Here is a 20,996-nt window from a genome sequence, read left to right on the forward strand (position 1 = left end):
CAGCGCTAGTGCTCCCCTGTCAAAATTTAAATGGAGCCAAGTGCTGGAACTTTTTCCAACCCTTGGCTCTACTCCGTGACATTACTATGATTGGCGGGGACCCCGGGACATAGATTAATTTCCAAATCGGGGCAGTTGGGAGGTATGCATTCAGACAACTACAATATACTACTATATAATACTTACGTGTCAGCAAAATTCAGGGTTAGCTTACTCCTGGTTAGCTCATCATATCGCTTGCACATCAGACTAATTAATTCTGTTTTAAACATAGACTCCATGAGTGTATCAGATTCTGCTTCATGCAAGATAAAGAAATCATCTTGGTGGGTGCTGGATAGAGACAAAAAGCAATTTAGGTGTAAAACTGATGGTAATTTATGTTAGAAACATTTCTGGCACCAGTATGCTCACAGGACCTTTTGCTACTGGCCTTCTTACAGTAGATATCTTTGCTGAGGAATAATCAGATGCACATTAAGGAAAAACATATGTATTTTCATTGAGCACTTTAGTTACCTGAAAGAGTATGTTTGCATCTGTTGCATTGTTGTACCACATTCCTGTATTCATATTTCATATACTAGTGTGTAGGTTTCCTTCTAGTGTCTATCTGTATGTCATGCTGTTCAGACCAAAGCCTTGTTAAATAACCATTATAAGATTTTTTTTTAGCTAAATTTAAATTTTAGATGCTGCTACTTAGTCATGCTGTGAAGGATAGTTATTACTTTAAATTCAAATTCACTTATACAAAGTCCATTGAGGGGAATGTCTAAGCCTGTGTGAATTATAACAGCACCGCCACTGACATGTCCCCATTTTTCAATTTTTTTTTACATTTACAGACCTTGTATTTGGTGTTATTGAGTGAGCTTGGCATATTTTCCTTCCTAGGACATTTACCTGTATTACTTGTAGCAAAGTCTTTTACCTCTTCCAGTCTAAAGGGAACCTTCAAGGCCAAAGACAGCTGACATCTGACATTTGGTGCCAGACACTTCTTGGATGAAAAAGAGGTTTTATTTCTTTTAACAGTCCTTTTATATTTTGTAAAGGAAAGAGGATTAGAGCCAAGACACCCTTAAGTAGTTGCAATTTCAATTGGCAGACTCTGAGACTTCAGTACGAAGACAGCCGTACAGCTAGAGGCCCCAGCAGAGTGCCACTTCTGAACGTGCAGGTTTGCTGTCTCCTATGGCAACAGTATCTAACAGCTCCTAACACAAAGTTCAACAGCTCTCTCAGCTTCACTACAATGTCCACTTGTACCTCTTCAGCCCCTTGAGCTCCTAGTCTCTCACTGGACTCTATGATTCACTGATTCTAAATCCTGTGAGCTCCTCAAGACTTTTGCGGTGGTATCTCCCTCAAGCGTCATCCACGTTTCCCTGTTGGGTCTCTAGCTTGGCACTTCAAATACCTTTCAAACTTCACCCCTGCTAACTGGCTCGGTCCCTGGCTTGACACACAAGGCTGCTCTGCAAGCGTCACCTCCGCTGGTTGGATCTCTGACTTGATAACCACCTGAAGTTTCCTGATTCTCCACCGTGCCCGTGAGAATACTGCTTCGGTACTTGCTTCAGTTACTCACTGTGGTCCCTGGTAAAGGTGGTTGGTCCCTCAGTGGAAACACCTTCCCTTCTGCCTCCGACCACGACAGGTTCTCCGGCCGGCAGAACCGTCACTGTTGGTTGGACTGCAAGCCGCAGTCCCAACCCTGAGCTGCCCTCCTACTTCTGGATAGACCCTCAGGCAGCCTAGAAGCAAGATGCCCCCAGGATTTTCCCAATCTCTGCCCTAGCAGCCTGGGGCATACAACACACGTCCACCCAGACGTAGGTCCGGGTGGCACAGAACATAGATCACCTGACTCCACCCGAATATATAGGTTCTCCCAGCAGGCTAAGAGATTCAAGAAAACCCCTGCCCATTGAGATATCCCATATACCCATAACATCACCTTGAAATGTACTTCTCACATCTAATGCTTTGTTCTTGGGTCTTGAATCCCTGTTTGCTTGTGTTACCAGAGCTACCCTAAACTTCAATTAGAGGGGTGATGTTTAGGAGTATTCACTAATAGCTGTGTTCTGAACTGTTTTAGTGAAGCACTGATTCTCAGCTAGACTCTCTGTTACAGAGTCCTATAGAGTCTATGCTATGCAGTCAACATGTTACCCTAATTGAGCCACAGTGACAGTGCTGTAAAGAGTCTATGTTTGTTCAACTTTAATAAATTATTTTGTATTATTATACAGCATATGCATACTTTTTCTTATCCAAAATCTGTACTGTATTATTGCTTCTACCTTTGCACCTGGTTAGTAAACTGCAAGTAAAGCCGCCCATAGATGATTTGATTTTCTTTCCTTCCACCAGCAGTGGAAGGAAAGAATATCGCTTGATTCCCCCATCAACACAGTCTGTGTTAATGGAAGAATGCATCCTGTATTCCTATTGTGTTTTACTGGGGATGGGGAGCTTTCTCAGCTGGTAAAACACAATGATTAATGCAATCGGCTATAGCAGCCGACAGTAATTGCATGTAAAAAATCTGACAAGCTTGTTGTACCCATATCGATGAATGGATCGACGTGGGTACGGTCAGCCTGCCCATAGGAGGATCGAATCTTGTCTGGTTCCTGCTGAACCGGCCGAATTTGGATCCATGTATGGTCAGCTTTACAATTAACCCCCTGTTTGATCATTAAGCCAACTGCCTGGTAAAAATGGAAATTACATTTTTAGAATAACATTTTTTTGTAAGCTTCTGTAGCAGCCCCTAGTGTGGCTAGATTGCTAAGTGATAGGATTTTTGTTAGGTTAGATAAATTGTCAGGCTTGGCTGCCATCCAAGCCTCTGTGTTTTTCTGTGCCCAGGTTGTGAGTGACTCAGATAGGCTGGGTTACTCATCAGCAGCTTTTCTGGTGACTCCCTCTGCTAGCTGGAAACTTGAAGAAGATTCCAGAAGCAGTTAGGAGGGGTCTAGGAGGGACTAGCTGGAGTGTTCTGAGGGCCCTGACCAATCCACAACAGGATGGCAAGGGGCAGGCCCCCTCAAATACTCCAGGTCAGCCCAGCTGGGGGAGTGTGTGGAATTCAGGTGGAAAATAGAGATGGAATCTTAGGCTGTCAAGGGCCTGCGAGAGTAGCTCCCCAGTCTGGGGGGGGGGGGGGGGTTTAACTCAGGCTGGTCTCAGGTGCGGAAGGGACCTGACCAGGAGGCATGGGAGCAAGGAAGGGACAACAGGAGAACACTGCTGGGCATGTTTCCAGGGAGAAAGACAACCAAGAGGGCTGATGAGTGTTGCAGTCAGAGGATCGAGAGGCATGTCTGAAGGGACTGGGTGCAAGCAGTCTGGGATGGATGCAGAGTCAGTCTGGGAGGACTGTGGAGGAGTAACCAGGAGGGCTAGTGAAAGGGGCAGCTGCAGCCAGGCAGGCTGGCAGTGCCTGAAGAGGTGGTACTGGGAGCAGTAGCAACAGATAGGACAGCTAGCACCAAAGACCTCTCTTTTTGCTACACCAAAAGGGGCCCACAGTTCCTGCCTGTAAAGGTTATTAACAAAGATCTAACTGAGTGTGTGTTGGTTTAAACACTCAGTGCTAGCTGGTCCTGAGAGTCGTAGTTCAACAGGCAAGTCTGTGCTGGAGGTAGAAGAGGAAAGTGTGTATATACCTGATGTATATAGGTTGTGTCCCTGAAGAGTTTGTTGCTGATCAAGTGGGCATCGCATAAGAACCCTTACCCCAGCCAAGTTTAATCCCACTAAATAAAAAAAAAAAACAAAGCTGCAAGGACTGCTTCTTGTCTCAGGAGTGATTGAGAAATTCATGTGCCTTCATGTGCCCCCTACGGGGGTAGAGCTACATAAAATTCTCCCTAAATATTTGCACTGAAATTAGCATCAAATCCCTGTGGTACACTACAAAGCAGAAACACAACTTGCACATATAATATGATCTGCAGAATTTTGGTCAAGTATCTTGAAGGCCCATCCCACTGCCGTAAGTCCCAGTGCTACTTTAAAAGGACATCAGGAGTTAATGGCTCATGTAGGTTCCAGTGTTGAAGCTGGAACCACTGAATGTCCTTGACAGCTGAGCTCCAGCATCACAGAGCTTAAACAATCAGTTCCTGTGCTCCTGATCCTGCTACAGACAGCTCCAAAAATGAAAAACAACACTGGGTGGAGCCTAGGTCATCATTCCCCTAGTAAGGAAAAGGATTTTAGTCCTTTCACTTTATAATTAGGTATCCAAGCAAGACAATAAAAATTGCTTAAATCTTCTGTTAAAGTAGTAGTAATGTCATTTACAACTTGTACCTACCTACAGCTTATATTATGTCTTACCAGTAGATATAATGAATATCTCCTAAACTTGCACCATTTAGATGTCCATCCTCACAGAGCATCAAATGACAAAACTAGTGAGCGGGGCTAGGCCGCTGAGATCACAACACTTTCCTGGATTGCACTCACGGCTTGAACATTACAGATAGTGGCAATTAGCACACAATGCCATGAAGCACTTGTTTCCTAGTGTCAGGATGACACTTGTAATGTGAGTGTTCTTAAATGTTTTTAATGAATCAGCAATTTTAAACATGCTATGGAGATTTTCCTTCCTCTTCCTCAAACAATCCCCATGCATGATTATGTCACATTCGAGAGACGAGTCAGGAGCAGCAGCAGAGAGTCTTATTAGTTGGATCTTTCAAAACAGCGCTTCTGCTGGTTTATAATTTGACCAGCCCGTGTTTCTGGTGAATGATTTTGGAGCAAACGAGTGATGGAGCACAATGGGTGCTATTTCAGGTGGATATAATATTCATCTTTAATCACGGTTTTTGGACTTTTAAAAAAAAAAATTTAAATTGAGCTTTTTCGAATGGACATTTTTTCTTTTAATATTTGGATTATACATGTATTTCTTTGATCACTTAGCATTAACTTTTTGCACTTAGCACTTTTTCAGCATATATTGTTTCACTGAAACTACAGTATCTCACAAAAGTGAGTACACCTCTCACATTTATATAAATATTTTATTATATCTTTTCATGTGACAACACTGAAGAAATTACACTTTGTTACAATGTGAAGTAGTGAGTGTACAGCTTTTATAAAAGTGTAAATGTGCTGTCCCCTCAATATAACTCAATACACAGCCATTAATGTCTAAACCGCTGGCAACAAAAGTGAGTACACTCCTAAGTGAAATGGCCCTATTAGCCATTTTCCCTTCCTGGTGTCATGTGATTCGTTAGTGTTACAAAGTCTCAGGTGTGAATGGAGAGCAGGTGTGTTAAATTTGGTGTTATCGCTCTCACTCTGTCAGACTGGTCACTGGAAGTTCAATGTGGCATCTCATGTTAAAGAACTCTCTGAGGATTTGAAAAAAAAAATTGTTGCTCTACATAAAGATGGCCTAGGCTATAGGAACATTGCCAAGACCCTGAAACTGAGCTTCAGCACAGTGGGCAAGTCAGGTTCCACTCAGAACAGGCCTCGCCATGGTCGACCAAAGAAGTTGAGTACATGTGCTCAGCATCATATCCAGAGATTGTCTCTGGGAAATAGACGTATGAGTTGGACTCATACGTCTTAGACTACATATGTCTAATTAGCGTTTGGGTGGAGCAGCGGGTGTATTAGTGATAGATTGTGGGATTTTAGATTTGTGCTTCTTTTTCTTCTTTTCCTATTATTACATGGATCACTGGCAATCTTGTGGCAGTATTCTTTTTCAATCCCTCAAACATTTCCATTAATATCTCTGGTGCTGAATCTTCTTTATTTTTCCCAAATGACCAGAGAGAATGAACCTGGATGGAAAACTAGGCAAAGATGGATGCACAGAAAGTGGTGAAAGAGCAGCACTGGAGGGCTCTGTTTGTCTGTATGCGTTGCATACTAACACATTCATTATGGCATTGATCTGCAGGACTTCATTTAAATAAATAGAAAAAAAAAATACCTAGAGTTTACTACTGTTTTGAGCATAGGTTCACATAAAAGCAATGCATACGCTTTTAATTAGTTTTTTTAGCTATACTTACAGTATAACTGATCTGCTTGATGCAAAAAAAACAAAATGGACGTTAATGGTTAAAAAAAAACACAAAACCACTTGTTTACTTAGTAATTATAGTAATGAAAGCTTTTTTGCACAGCTAATTTAAAAAAACTACAATCCCTTTGTTACGGATGTCTTTTCTCAACAGTAAAACAGGGAGGCTGAATGTGTAAAGTACAGAGCTCCCTCTAATGGTTAATCTACAATGTACTATTTTAAACATTACTAAAATGTGGAAGAGAACGCTAAAAAAGGTTTGTTAAATGAGTAATTAATTAAACGCAAAAACGGCAATAGTAATTTATAGTTTGGGATCACTAATCTATACATTCCCTATAAAGACATTGCTGAAGAAGCCTGAAATTGTACCTGAGGTTTTGTGTAAACATCAGGGCAAAGCAGTGAGCCAATTACTTGAGCAGAGAATGTGAAGTTCCTATTGTTTTAAGTACCATGTAGAAGGAAGATTCATATACTTGTACTTATTTTATATATATATATATGCTCCAATTTGGAGACCCTCAAAAATATAGATTTAGGCCTGCAGTATACAGAAGAGCCCTGACATGGGCATTGCGGCTTATAACACGCACAGGCGTAAAACATGCACCTTTATTTTAGGAGGGAAGTTTTAGGAAAAAAACGCAAATTTTATAGAGTTTAAAGAACTTTAAAGGGAAATAAGGGTCAGTGCCCATCCATGCAGCCTCACCATTGCCCATCTGCAGCCTCACAATTGCCCATCAATGCAGCTTGATCAATGCCAATCTGCAGCCTCACAATTGCCCACCAATGCAGCTTGATCAATGCCCATCTACAGCCTCACAATTGCCCATCAATGCAGCTTGATCAATGTGAATCTGCAGCCTCACAATTGCCCACCAATGCAGCTTGATCAATGCCCATCTACAGCCTCACAATTGCCCATCAATGCAGCTTGATCAATGGCCATCTGCAGCCTGATCAATGCCCATATGCAGCCTCACCATTGCTATGAATGCAGCCTAATCAGTGCCCATCTACAGCCTCACTTGAGATTACTGCTGCCTCGGAGGGGACAGGGAGGGAGCGGGTTGAGCGCCATCAGATTACATACAGCGAGAATCTCCTGTTTATTCGGCGACCTCTTTAATACAAAGTCCTGCCTCCTGGACCAGCTTCTGTGATAGACAGAACAGTGGTACAATGCCGGCCCAGGAGACGGGACTTCCTATTACAGAGGCCGCTGAGTAAACAGGAGATTCTTGCGGTATGTAATCTGACCGCCCTCGTTCCACCCCCTTTCCCGTTCCCTCATAGGCAGCCCAAATTGCAGTATCGGCGTATAACACATACACTATTTGCACCCGATATTTAGGATAAAGTGCATGTTATACGCCAATAAATACAGATATTTACAAATGCGTGCAACTAAAATATCTGTTTTTACCTTGAATTGTTGGACATGGTCAATTTTTTTTTTTTTAGTCTAGCTGGTAAGTTTGTTGGAAAATTTATGTTGGTTTGAGTTGTGCGTCACCCTTCCATGTGCAACTTACTGCAAAGGCTAAGTATAAATTTGGGTGTCTGCCATCTTTCTGTATAGGTTGTTGGTTGGATTTGATGTGGGGACACACTGGGTGCCCTCAGCTGCCACTGTGCTCTTGCTGGCATTCAATGTATCCCTGTGCCTTTAAGGAGAATCTGTCTTTCTTCTAGGCAAACCTGCCCTTAACCACTTCAGCCCTGGAAAGTTTTACCCACTTCTTGACCAGGCCATTTTTTGCGATACGGCACTGCATCGCTTTAACTGACAATTGTGCGGTCATGCGACACTGTGCCCAAAAAAAATTGATGTCCTTTATTTCCCACAAATAGAGCTTTATTATGAGTAGTGACTAAAAATGTCTTACTTTGGATAGCAGTATTTTGTTTACACTGAGTGTGTGTAGCCTTAACAATGAATGTCTCTTATTTGCTCCCTTTTGGTGAAAGCCTTTTGTTATATTTGTTCAATAAGTACAAAAAATAATTGTAAATTTTGCTTGAAATCTTGTGAATGGTTATGGGGAGGAGGAAGGGTTATGTAGATTAGGGGGAGGGGAGATGAAGGGTGTTCTTTCTAATGCATCAGTAATTAAGTAGGTGGGGCTGACAACACATGCTTAGGAATTCAGAGTGAAAAATACACTGTGTTGTCATGTCAAAAGAGTAAGGTGAGAGCACGCTATATTCCTGGCACAGCAAGGGATTTTTTAAATTTTTTTTGGTACATTACATAGGGAAATGTACATTTATTCTAGAGGTGTACTAGATATATTTTTGTTTATTTTTGCCTTCACATATGCTGTAATTTTGCTTTAGAAATTCCTTTAATTAGTATGAGCTACAGAAGGGATTTGAAATTTAGATAAATTGTTGAAAATTGTTATATTAAGCTACATGCATATAATGAAAATGTATATAAGTTTACCTTAGAGAAATGCATTTAACAGATTGTATTTCAAGTTTTTTCTTCAAAACTTCTTTGATCTGTCCCTTCTCCGGTCCCTTTTTGACCTTTTCACGTCCAATCAAGTAAAGATATTTTGGAGTGAGGATAACATCTCTCTTTATAGACTGATAGAAGAAAACAAAAGTTACAAGTTACAAGTCTTGTCTTACTCAGTTGAGATCTTTCTGGAAAAAAAGATAATTGAGCAGCAGAGTCATAAGAGGGGTCATTTGGATTCTTATTTTCCCTTCCTTTTTATACAGCAGGTCCCTGAATGGGCCAGTAGATTATCATGTATTATAAAGATGATGCAGTGCATGAACTTGTAGGTGTCCTATGTTGTCATAATGTGGGTGTCATTTTTTTTGCCATTTTGGATAAGTGAGGAACGGTATGAACCTCTCTCAGGTTTTATTTTTGTTAGTGTCCCCGCTGGATAGATTCACTTTCTATATTTGTTCTGGTACACCTTAACACATGATTACCGTATTTTTCACACCATAAGACGCACTTCCCCCCCCAAAAAAATAGGGGAAAATGTCCCTGCGTCTTATGGAGTGAATATTGATCAGGCTCTGCCCCCCCATCGCCGCCGCCACATCACACCACATCAGAATATCGCCGTTCGGCTTCTCTGTGGAGGAGTGAGGACAGGATGTGAGGCGGAACCTCTCAGGGGCATACCAAGTAGGAGCGGGGAGAGACGGTCTGCATTGAGATGGTGGTGCGCTCCTCACCCAGGTCAGTTGACACCTGCCAGATGTGACACCATCCCGTGGCGGCAAAAGCCCTGGCTGTTTTTTTTTTCCACCGTGGTTTGGTCCAGTCCTTCTTCCTGCTCCTTCCACCGGCAGCTGCTGCTGGAAACTATGTCCCCAGTCCTCCTTCCTAGCTGCTGCCTGGGTATATTTGAGGCTGAGAGCCATCCAGCTAGCCAGCCAGTGAGTGAGTGAGCCATCCAGCCAGCCAGCCAGCAAGCAAGCCAGACAGAGGGGGTTGTGGAATGTAATGGCAGCAGTGTTCTCCACTGCCTGAGGTGAGCTGGTGATAAAGGGGTGGGAGGTGTGGGCTGGCATGGTATCCATTGCCCAGTCCCCTGAGCTGTTGTGATAGAATAGGCTGAAGGGGTATTTGTGTCTGCCCTGTCACCCTGAGCTTATCTGGGAAGGGGGGAGGTTGCTGTGCCCACCACCACCACCCAGGTATAGTGTAGCTGAGCTGATTTGATAGGGGGTGGTATTACTGTGTCTCCACCATCTACCTATAGTAGTAGCATAATAATAATAAATATTTTAGGACACCAATTGGTTCAGAATTTTTTTTCTTGTCTTCCTCCTCTAAAACCTAGGTGCGTCTTATGGTCAGGTGCGTCTTATGGTGCGAAAAATGTTATTCTGAATAAATGTTATAACTACAGTACTATCATTGATATAAATTAACGGTAGTTATGGTTAGGGTCAAGGTTAGATTCTTTACTAAATGGACTATAGAAGTATATTTTATTGCTATAGGCATATGTTGGTAGGATATCTAGTTAGTGGTGAGGAGCTTATAGTCATGTTTTTGCAGATGGTGACCCAGTGGGTTTTGACTATAGGGTCTCCCAGGACTTGATCCTTTACCCTACCAAGTGTAAGGTCTAAACATGGGTCTTATTGACTGTTAGTAAAATTAGAAAAATTATATATAATATTAAAATTGGTTATCAAACTGTTGTTGTATTTTGTCAAAAAATAAATAAATAAATAAATAAAATAAAGATGATATTTGTGATATAATTAGTGATAAAAATCCCAAATTTTGAGTTGTATCCAAAAAAAGAATAGAGGGCAAATATTCCAAGAGGGACATGGATTCCACATTCTGTTGTATCTACAGAACAGGAGGGGGAGGCATTGTCAGCTGTCCCCTGCAGCAGCTGCTCACTAAAACAGGGGAGCCAAAGCTCACGGACCGGAACACATTAAAAATATGTAATCATACAGATCTTTTCTTTTACAGGTAAGGCAGGATAGGTAGGAGGAGGTGGAAAAAAAAAAAATTAAGAGTAGATATAGTTTAAATGATTTTGTGTTTAACTACCTCCACTATACTGCATAAGGTCAAGGGTGAGGCTGCTATTGGATACTATTTGTATTAGCCTACATTATCTAAGAGCCAAGAGTATCAGCAAATAAATAATACATTTAGTGGGAAAGACAGCTGCTGATGCTGAATGACACGTTTTTGGGGAATAAAAGAAAACTTGTACTATGAGGGATATGAGGGCTTATAATGCTTACCTCTACATTTGTAAGTCCTGACTGTCATGCAGATGATTCATATATTTAAATACTTTGAATCAATGGCCCAACACAAATTTGTATATCAGGAGCTTTGATAACGCTTGCTTATCTCAGGTGAGTGACTCAGTAAATACTGAGTCCAGATCCAGTAAACCAAGAAGAACCTAGCAATGGCAGCACTCCATAGTTGAATACGTTCTTTGGACATTGTTATAGTCCAATGACCATTGGTAAAATGACTATTGTATACAGTATCAGTACACAGTATCACAGTTATTGCCCACTGCTCTCAGTAAAGTATTGTTGGAGGTTTTTCAATGTTAAAATTACTGACACCTTCAACGCCATTATAAATAATATTAACTCAAGACCACTATGTTATATGGCAGCCCTGTAGAAAAGACATATAAAAAACATAGGGATTGATTTACTGATGGCAAATAGTTTGTGCACTTTACAAGTGTAGTGTCACAAATTTTTCCCAGAGCTTAGTGAATGCGATGAAGCTTTACTTTGTAAAGAATACGCAATCAGGTGCAAGGGAAATGTAAAAAAAAAAACAGTATTTTTGCTCTGGGGAAAATAAGTGCAACTGCCCTTGCAAAATGCACAGTCTATTTGCCTTTAGTAAATCAACCCCCCTGTTTTGTAAAGTACCAGCTGTTGTACCAAGTACTCTCAAGCCATCAGTGATATGTACATTTTTTAACTGATAATATGACAGATATATGAAACATGTGTGATGGTTCATGTTGACTATTGGGTGTCCCAAGCTAGAGGTGGGTTTCTAACTTAAGCCCCATACCCACTATCAGGTTTTCTGCTGATTTTTGTCTTCAGATTTACAAAAACCATGTAGTGCAATGGCCTGCCTGATTGCATACACATTGAAACTCCTACCGTTTGACCTCCTATTATATGGTTTTGGTAAATCTGAAGGAAAAAATCAGCAGAAAATCTGAGGTTTTAGACTCCAAAAAAATGTATATTATATTTATTTATAAATGTGTCTAGCTAGTGTGTGGATGTTTGGTAACTATCTTTTACTTTTCTGGATAAAAAAATTGGGTTTCAGAGAAGTTTAAAGTGGAGTTCCACCCAAAAGTGGAACTTCCGCTTTAAGGACTTCTAACCCCCTGATCATCGCATTTGGCATTTTAAGGAGGGGGGGGGAGCAGGAATCGAGTTTTGAAAGATACCCAGCTCCCACTTCCATTTGTGTCACCTAGGTGACTTGAGTGGAAGTTCTCCTCTCCCACTTCCTCCCTGCATTCTTCTGGGACACAGGTCCCAGAAGATTGCCCGGCAATTGAGAAGGCGCAGCATGACTCGCACATGTGCAGTGTGCACCTGGCTGTGAAGCCGCCAGCTGTCACAGCCGGGGGCCCACACTTGTGATGCCAGCCCCGGAGAGAACCGAGGGCTCGGATGGCTGTATCGATCGCTGGAACGTAAGACAGGTGAGTTTGTGTTATTAAAAGTCAGCAGCTACACTTTTTGTAGCTGCTGACTTTTAATAAACACAAAACCAAGTGGCACTCCACTTTAAAGTGAACCTTACGCAAGGCTATGGTATGCAATGTTTTGTACTGGATACAATAGAGGTAAATGTACAAATGAACTCTGTGGTCCTTGAATTATTAACTTGCCAATACTTATTTTCTCACCTTAAACCGTCGGTCATATTTGTTGACGGAGTCCGCAAAATCTATTCTTTCTCGCTTGCCCATAAACTGGCGAAGCTCTGGCTTATCCTCCATACCCAAGTAGTCTCCCACAAAATTGCGATTGATGCTATTTCTGCGGCGCTCTTTGAAGCCATACAAAATGTTGGAGGCTTGAAGGTCAAAACAAGATTTAAAAATGTAAAAATATATATTTTATTTTGTTATGAAAAAGACATAGGATCTTCTGCTCAACTATATGTAATGAAGTTGATCCTGTTTATAATTTAGACTAGACAGAACAGTTGTTTTCTTGGGATAAACCTTTTCATAAGCAAAACAGAGATCACGGCAGGATCCTGTAAATTACAATTTAAAAGAACAAAATATTGTTTAATTGAATCTCCTATGAGTGACTTATCTGCTAAAAAAAATAGGCACCCATCAAAGTAATATACAACTCACCATGTTGTATATCACATTTTTTACTGTTATGTAAATGTTTTGACACGTAAGTAACCAGCTAAAAGATTAGCTGTATAGAATTATAAGTGCATTTCAGCTTAAAGATCTGTTGGCTTTTTCAGATAATTCAGTTGGTTTGCTGAATTATTATTAAAGATTTCAATATATATATATATATATATATATATATATATATATATATATATATATATATATATATATATATATATGGTGCACCCTCTTCTCTTATTATGGATTGACTCTGTTGAACAGCATTGTGGTAATGACCAAATACCATACTTTTATTGCACAGATTTCGAGAGCTTGCAGATAGAGCTTATTTGCCATATTTATCCAAAGATTTGTGTTGATATTTTAACTTTATTATATGCTGAATAAGTGCCTTTTTGCATTATGAGGTCTGCAGGGACTTGCAGATGTTAGTACTATGTACTGTTGAACATCTATATACAGTATGTGTATATACATGAAGGAAGGACCCAGAATTGTTTTTAATATACTTAACGCACTTTATACTTATATGTACAATCATTTATATAATAGTAAAAATAAATATACAACATGTTGAGTTGTTATGTTATTATTAATAATATCATAGATTTATGTAGCACCAACGGTTTGTACAGTGGTTTACAATATATGACAGGCTGTACAGCTACACTTGCTGTACAATCATGGGTTTTGATAGAGAAATTGAGTTAGCCTGGCCAGGTGGAGAAGAGGTTAACCAGTGCTGAGCTCCTTTCCTGGGCTTTTGGGGCCCTGCCTTCCCACCCTTTGATAAAAGAGGCGGAAGGGCTGGTTCCGAAAGTCCTATTCTCACTCCTGGCTGCAACAGACGTGGAATACTAAAAAGGTGCTGCTGTGCCCAGTAGTCCTTTGGATCACCAGAACATCAGAGAAAATACCAAGCTTTGGAGGATGCAAATAATGGACTAGCACCTTTGTCAATGTATGCCTGGGCAGTTTAGTTCAGACAGTTAGGGTCCTGTTCATTTTGCACCGAAATGTACTGTTTGGACTTTGCCATAAGAAGCCTTCAGTAAATTTTGGAAACATTCTAATACAGCGTACACACAGTTGGATTTTCCGACGGAAAATGTTCAATAGGAGCTTTTTGTAGGAAATTCCGACCGTATGTAGGCTCCATTGGACATTTTCCATCAGAATTTCCCAAACAAAATTTGAGATCTGGATCTCAAATTTTCTGACAACAAAATCTGTTGTCGGAAATTCCGATCGTGTGTACACAATTCCGACGCACAAAGTTCTACGCATGCTCGGAATCAAGCAGAAGAGCCGCATTGGCTATTGAACTTCAATTTTCTCGGCTCGTTGTACGTCACCTTTTCTCACTCTTTGCATGGAGAGAATTTTTATTTTCTTAAGGAAAATAAAAGAAAAATATTTCTTACAATAATCATTGTATTAGGAGTTAGAAGGACTTGGCATTAGTGTTAAAATACAAAATCACAGTTGATTTTATTGCGAGCCAAATGCAGCAAATGAAAAATGCATGAATTTGTGCTTTCAAGAACAGTCACTTTTAATGAAAAAAAGTAATCTCCACCTCAAATAAATCAGATTTGTGCACTGTCACATGGGGGTCCTGTTTAGTCCCATGCAAATATTGACTTCCAGAAAGTTAGGACTTGCATTGGATTTTTAGTCAAAATAGCTAATTATGTTATTGCAGATAAATAATTTCTCTTTACCTTCTTCTCTCATTTGCTCATACTTTCTCTTAGCAATGTATCGTCTCCAAGCTTTTTGGATGGTTCTGGCGAAGGTATCAAATTTTCTCTCTCTCATTTCCTCCAGTAAGAAGAGCTGTACAGATAGTACGTGTCATTAGATACCATTTCCTAGTATAGACCATACCTAGCTATTGTGCTAAATGTACTTTTTCCATGTAGTTGTCATCAAAATTTCAGTAATCAATAACTTTATAGTCTTAATAAATTAAGTTAAATAGTTAGGTAAATTCATGTAAAAGTTACCGAATCCACCCCCCCAGATTCAGACATTATATAGTTTTGTCATGGGCCAGGAAACCAGTGCATGACCGCTGTCAAGTTTCTATTTGTTGCCTGGTCCCGATTGGGGAATTTCTTACTCTACTGTTTGTACTGTAAAATTTCACTGAGAAAGAAAGTGAGTGGAAATTTGAAATTTTAGAGCTCTTTCACACCAATCAGTTTTTCAATAAAAAAAAGAGGAAGAAAAATAAATGAAAATGCATTCCTTTGAATCCTAAGAAACTCTTCACATTGGTCAGTTGCTTTCTGTTGCTTCTTTAAAGTCCTGATTGCTGCATTTTTGGTGTGTTTGGTGCATGTTATGCCGCGTACACACGGGCGGACTGTATGGCGTACTTAGTCCGTCGAAACACATTTCAGCGGACAGTCCGCTCGTGTGTGGGCTTCAGCGGACTTTTTCAGCGTGCAGTCTGGCGTACTAAGTATTTCGGATTTTTCTAAATTCTGTCCGTCGTACTTTGGTTTCAGCGGACAATCCGCTCGTCAGTAGGCTAGTTCGACGGACTAAGAATGGCGCATGCCCAGAAAGGATTTACACGGCGGAAGGGTGCTTTGCTGTGTATTGGACTTCCTATTTCTAGTCCCGTCGTACGTGCTGTACACGTCATCCCGCAAGCTTTCGACGGACTGTTTGGGTATCCGTGTGTGGTCAAGTCCGTTCAGTCGAAAGTATGACGGACTGTCCGTCGGATTGTATGACGGACTAAGTACGCCATACAGTCCGCTCGTGTGTACGCGGCATTAGAGTCCTTTAACACTGATCAGTTTTTCAGTTAAAAAAAGCAAAGGATTGTGCGTTTTTACCACATTTTTGCAATAGAACAGTGTAAAAAACGCAACTGAAATGCAACTGACCAGTGTGAAGAGTTCCATGGGATTTAAAGGGATACATTTTTCATGCATTTTCCTTCTGCTTTTTTCTCAACTGAAAAAACGATCAGTGTGAAAGGGCCCTTAGAGTTGTCCTCTTAGAGGTGAGGACAAATTGGCCCTCAGAGGTGTGGGGAAATTTTCTGATAGGGACATTTGTGCCAAGGACAACTTCTAAAGGTCGGGAGTTTTTTTAAATTCAACCAATTTGTTGAATGAAAAAAACTCACCGATCCCTGCATCCACACAACTGATGTGGATGCAAGGATCTCCCCTACTCCGCTATTGTATTCTGACAGGGGGCGGATCCCCCCTTTCAGAATACACAAATCAGAGCTATAGGTATTGGCTGCATGCCACTAAACCACCTTCTGTTAAACAGACAGGGGTACGCATAGAGTGAAATTTGGCCACTTCCTGCTAAACGTGACAATTTTTGGTCCTTGTATACCCAACTTTAGAAGAGAATTCTTTGGGAGATTTCTCTAATCTCTCTGCTGTATCGTTGGGACAGGAAGTGAAAGGAAATATATCAAGTGGTGCAAAGACAGCAACAAAATTACCTGATGGGGGCTTAACACTTCCCTACTCTATCCAAAACTATATAAAAAGTTTTAGGTCAAGTTCACACTGGTACGTCACGACAGTCATACGACTGTGGATCCAACTTTGCCCTGTAACTTGAAGTCAGACATTCGTCTGACTTTAACCACTTAACAACCGCCCATAGCCGAATGACGGCTACAGGGCGGTTGCTTAACTCTGAGAGGCCGCCATATGACATCCTCCCAGAATTCCGCTCTCGCGCACTCGAGAGCATCCTGCGGATGCGGTGCATCACGGCTCATCGCGGCCGTTTACCATGTGATTACTCCATCAAATGAAGGAGTGATCACTTGTAAACAAACCGGCGTCATAACATGACGCCGGTTCTTCACTCCCCCCTCTGTACCGATCGGTACAGCGGAGGTGGAAGAGGTCGGTGTCAGCAGCGCTGTGGACTGCATCTGCTGTGCCCACAGTGCTGCTCACTGAAAATTAACCCCTCAATTCCCTGCCAATACTCTGCAATACCCTGCCAATACTCTGCAATACCCACCAATACTCTGCAATATCCTGCCAATACTCTGCAATACCCGGCAATACTCTGCAATACTCTGCTAATACTCTGCAATACCCTGCCAATACTCTGCAATACCCGCCAATACCCTGCAATACCCTGCCAATGCTCTGCAATACCCGCCAATACTCTGCAATACCCGCCAATACTCTGCAATACCTGCCAATACTCTGCAATACCCACCAATACTCTGCCCACCAATACTCTGCAATACCCGCCAATACTCTGCAATACCCTGCCAATACTCTGCAATACCCTGCCAATACTCTGCAATACTCTGCAATCGCCTGCAATACCCAGCCAATACTCTGCAATACCCTGCCAATACTCTGCCATAAATTGCCATACCCATCCATACTCGGAGATACCCTGCAATACCCAGCCATACTCGGAGATACCCAGCCATACTCGGAGATACCCTGCAATACTCAACCATACTCTGAAATACCCAGCAATACTCGGTGATACCCTGCAATACCCAGCCATAGTCGGTGATATCCTGCAATACCCAGCCATACTCGGTGATACCCTGCAATACCCAGTGATCTGCAGTGCATAAAGATATATATACAGTCTCCTACATATATATCCACTGCATTCTAGTCTAGCCAAGCCTATACCTGACTGTAGGCCATTCCTGGCGTAATTTTCCTAGTAAACTTCAGGTGGTGTTTTGCTAATCCAATTTGACAGCATGTCTGGAAGGCCACCAAGGAAAGGCAGACGCTCACAGGCCAATAAAGAGGACAAGCAGGCTCTGTGTCTACAGCCAACAGTGCTGGCCGTGGAGCACGCTTGTCCTTTTTTTTGACAGCTGGCCGCTTTCAGCCACAACCAGGGGCGGACTGACCATTGGGCCACTCAGGCACTGCCCGAGGGCCCCATGCCACTAAGGGGCCCCATCAGGGTTGCTAGCCTCAGTAAAACCAGGGACAGTATGTAAAAAATTGTGTTTTTTTTACATCTGTCTCTGAAATGTCCCTTACTGACATCATTTTGGTCTAAAAATCCTGAGATTATAGCTGACTCACCTCTCCAGTACCTTCTCAGCCAATAAAAACATGTCTGTGTGTACTGTGTGATTGTATACTGTGTGTGTGTGTTTGTGTAGACTGTGTGGCCCCATAATCTCTGATTGCCTGGGGGCCCCATATTTTCCTATTGCCCGGGGGCCCCATGAGTTGTCAGTCCCCCCTGGCCACAACATGCAGAAGAGTTGGTAGAGTGGATCACAAAGCCGTCCTCATCCTCTTCATCCTCTATCACCGGGGCTAAGAGAAGTTTGGCTGCCAAAGCAGCTGCCAAAGCAGCCTATTCTATCAGCTCAATGGCATCAGTCACTCCTTCCCTAGCCCCACCATCATATCCTGAGGAGTCCCCCGAACTGTTCAACCACAATGTTGGGTACATGCTGCAGGAGGATGCGCAGTGTTTTGGAGGTTCTGATGATGGTACCCAGGTTGAGGATGAAGGCAGTAACGTGAGCCCAGAGAGAAGGGGAGCCAAAGAAGGACAAGAAACTGGCAGTCATGTTCACCCAGCTGCAGTCTACTGTCAGGTTTGTTCCAGTGGCGAGGAGGGAGGGGGTGATGAGGTTACTGACTCTATGTGGGTGGCTGATAGAAGAGAGAGAAAAGGAGGAGGAGAAGGAAGCACATCTCCAACAAGGCAGGATGCCCTTCAGGGGCCAGCTTAAGGACAGCCAACTGACTGTATCACGCCGCATGTGCAGGGCACTGCTGACTGCGTTTTTTCAAAAGTTCTTTGGTGTGTGCCTTTTTTGAGATGTGTGCAGAAGATCACACCATTGCTGCTTGCAACATATGTCTGAAGAGTATCAAGCATGGCCAAAACAGCAGCCCCTTGGGCACCACATGCTTGACCAGACATATGTTGAGCTCCCATGCAGTCCATTGACAACAGTACTTAAAAGACCCACACCAAAGAACAAGGCGGGCCTTTCCTTGCTCCTCATCAGCTGGGATCTCTAACCCCACTATACCTTCAGTCCTCTCAGAGACCTGCACTGAGAGGTATGAAGGTGTGGAATTAGGTGTCCTAAGCACTTGCAGGCAATCTGCTAGTGGTACACCTAAATCCAATTGTAGCAGGCAAATTTCCCTACCCTGTTGTTAAACTGTCAAAAGAAATTCGGTCCCAACCATCCACATGCTCAGCGGCTGAATGCTAGTTTGGCTAAATTGCTAGCACTCCAACTGCTACCTTCTAAGCTGGTAGACTCTGCCCCCTTTCGAGAATTTGTGCAATGTGCGGTACCTCAGTGGCAGGTTCCCAAACACCATTTTTTTCTCGGAAGGCTCTCTACCGGCATGTGGAAGGCAATGTCTTGGCCTCGTTGGACAGGGCGGTCAGCGGTAAGGTGCATATTACCGCTGACTCATGGTCCAGCAGGCATGGACAGGGACGTTACCTTTCTTTCACGACACACTGGGTAACCCTGCTGGCAGCTGGGAAGGATGAAGGACAGGGTGCAGTAATGTTGGAGCTTGTTCCGCCACCACACCTCCAAAATGCTGGTAGTGGTGATTCTGCCACACCTCTCTCCTCCACCCCCTCCTCTTCTTCTTCCTCTATGGCCTCTTCCTATGCAGATTTGTCCTCGGAAACCAGCGGTGCTCCGTAGGCATTCTAGGGGCTACACAAGCACTCAGGCAAAAAGATGCCATGCGGTTCTTGAATTGGTCTGCATAGGGGACAGGAGCCACACTGGGGCAGAGATTCTGGCAGCTCTGCAGGGGCAGGTTCAGAGGTGGTTGACCCCATGCCAGCTTCAGCCAGGAATGGTGGTTTGCAACAATGGCGCCAAGCCCCCGGTCATATAATGCCAGTGCTCAGCTGGCTGACCTTCAAAAGAAATGCATTCTGCCCAAGAACCGCCTCATCTGTGACATGCCCACATGGTGGAACTCAACGTTGGCAATGCTGCAGTGGCTGCACATGCAGTAGTGGGCCATCAATGAGTACCTGTGCGAGTATGGCACCAGGACAGGGTCAGGGGAGCATGACTTTTTTCGCCATGCCAGTGGCTAATGATCAAGGATGCATGCCTGTCCTGTTACTATTTGAGGAGGCCACGAGGATGGTGAGCAGTGACAGTGCATGCGTCAGTGATACTGTCCCTCTTGTCTTCCTGTTGGAGCACACACTGCGTGGAATAATGAACAGGGCACTTGAGGCAGAACAGAGGGAGGAAGAGGAGGACTTCCTTACCTCCCAAGGCCCCCTTTATCCAGACTGTATCCTTGCAGGCCGGCCTATCACACAGGAAGAGGAGGAGGATGAGGATCGTGTCAGCATGAAGGTGGAGCCTAGCATCAGCAGCAGTCTTCAAGGGATTGTTTTCAGTCCCCAGAAACCCATGGACTTGTACGTGGCTGGGAGGACTCTGGATCGAATGACTCAGCAAACCTACGCTGCATGGCCTCCCTGATCCTGCAAAGCCTGCAAAGGGATCCTCGGATTCGTGGTATCAAGGAAAGGAATCAGTACTGGCTGGCAACCCTCCTTGATCCACGTTACAAGGGTAAGGTTGCGGAACTTATCCAGCCTTCGCAGAGGGAGCAGAGGATGAAACATCTTCGGGAGGACTTGCAGAAAGGTTTGTGCAATGCATTTACAGAGACTGGGAGGTAACAATTTCCTGGTCCTCCTGGACAACTTGTTGCTGAGGCTTTGATCAGTCACAGAATTTTCTGAATTTTTTTTAGTCCGCAGCCCCAAGGTCTGATCGGTTCCAGTAACCATTGCCAGCGTCTGATTTACATGGTGCTGGAATACTTTGGGGGCAGATCAGACTTGGAGACCTTTGCAACCGAAAATCCACTGGGTTACTGGGTCTTGACGATGGATCACTGGCCAGAGCTTGCACAGTATGCAATTGAGCTACTGGCTTGTGCTGCTAAAGGTTTGTAACGTGCGCCTGTCCACAGAATTGGTTGATCGGCTCACCTTCA

At 42.9% G+C, this 20,996-nt stretch overlaps 1 protein-coding gene across 2 annotated transcripts in view; it reads right to left on the reverse strand.

The window, feature by feature from the left end:
* MYO1F (myosin IF) overlaps positions 1 to 20,996 on the reverse strand; it is a 271,660-nt gene that overhangs the window by 21,728 nt on the left and 228,936 nt on the right. For both annotated transcript variants that reach the window (XM_077476311.1, XM_077476310.1), the window contains exons 20-23: positions 14,709 to 14,823; positions 12,511 to 12,680; positions 8,538 to 8,683; positions 187 to 333 (exon numbers count right to left, since the gene is read on the reverse strand). In XM_077476311.1, the coding sequence (XP_077332437.1) occupies positions 187 to 333; positions 8,538 to 8,683; positions 12,511 to 12,680; positions 14,709 to 14,823 (578 nt within the window). The remainder of the gene's footprint in view (positions 1 to 186; positions 334 to 8,537; positions 8,684 to 12,510; positions 12,681 to 14,708; positions 14,824 to 20,996) is intronic.

This window comes from Lithobates pipiens, unplaced genomic scaffold (genome assembly GCF_037356315.1).
Source record: "Lithobates pipiens isolate NorthernLeopardFrog02 unplaced genomic scaffold, aLitPip1_a1.2 Scaffold_13, whole genome shotgun sequence".
NCBI lineage: Eukaryota > Metazoa > Chordata > Amphibia > Anura > Ranidae > Lithobates > Lithobates pipiens.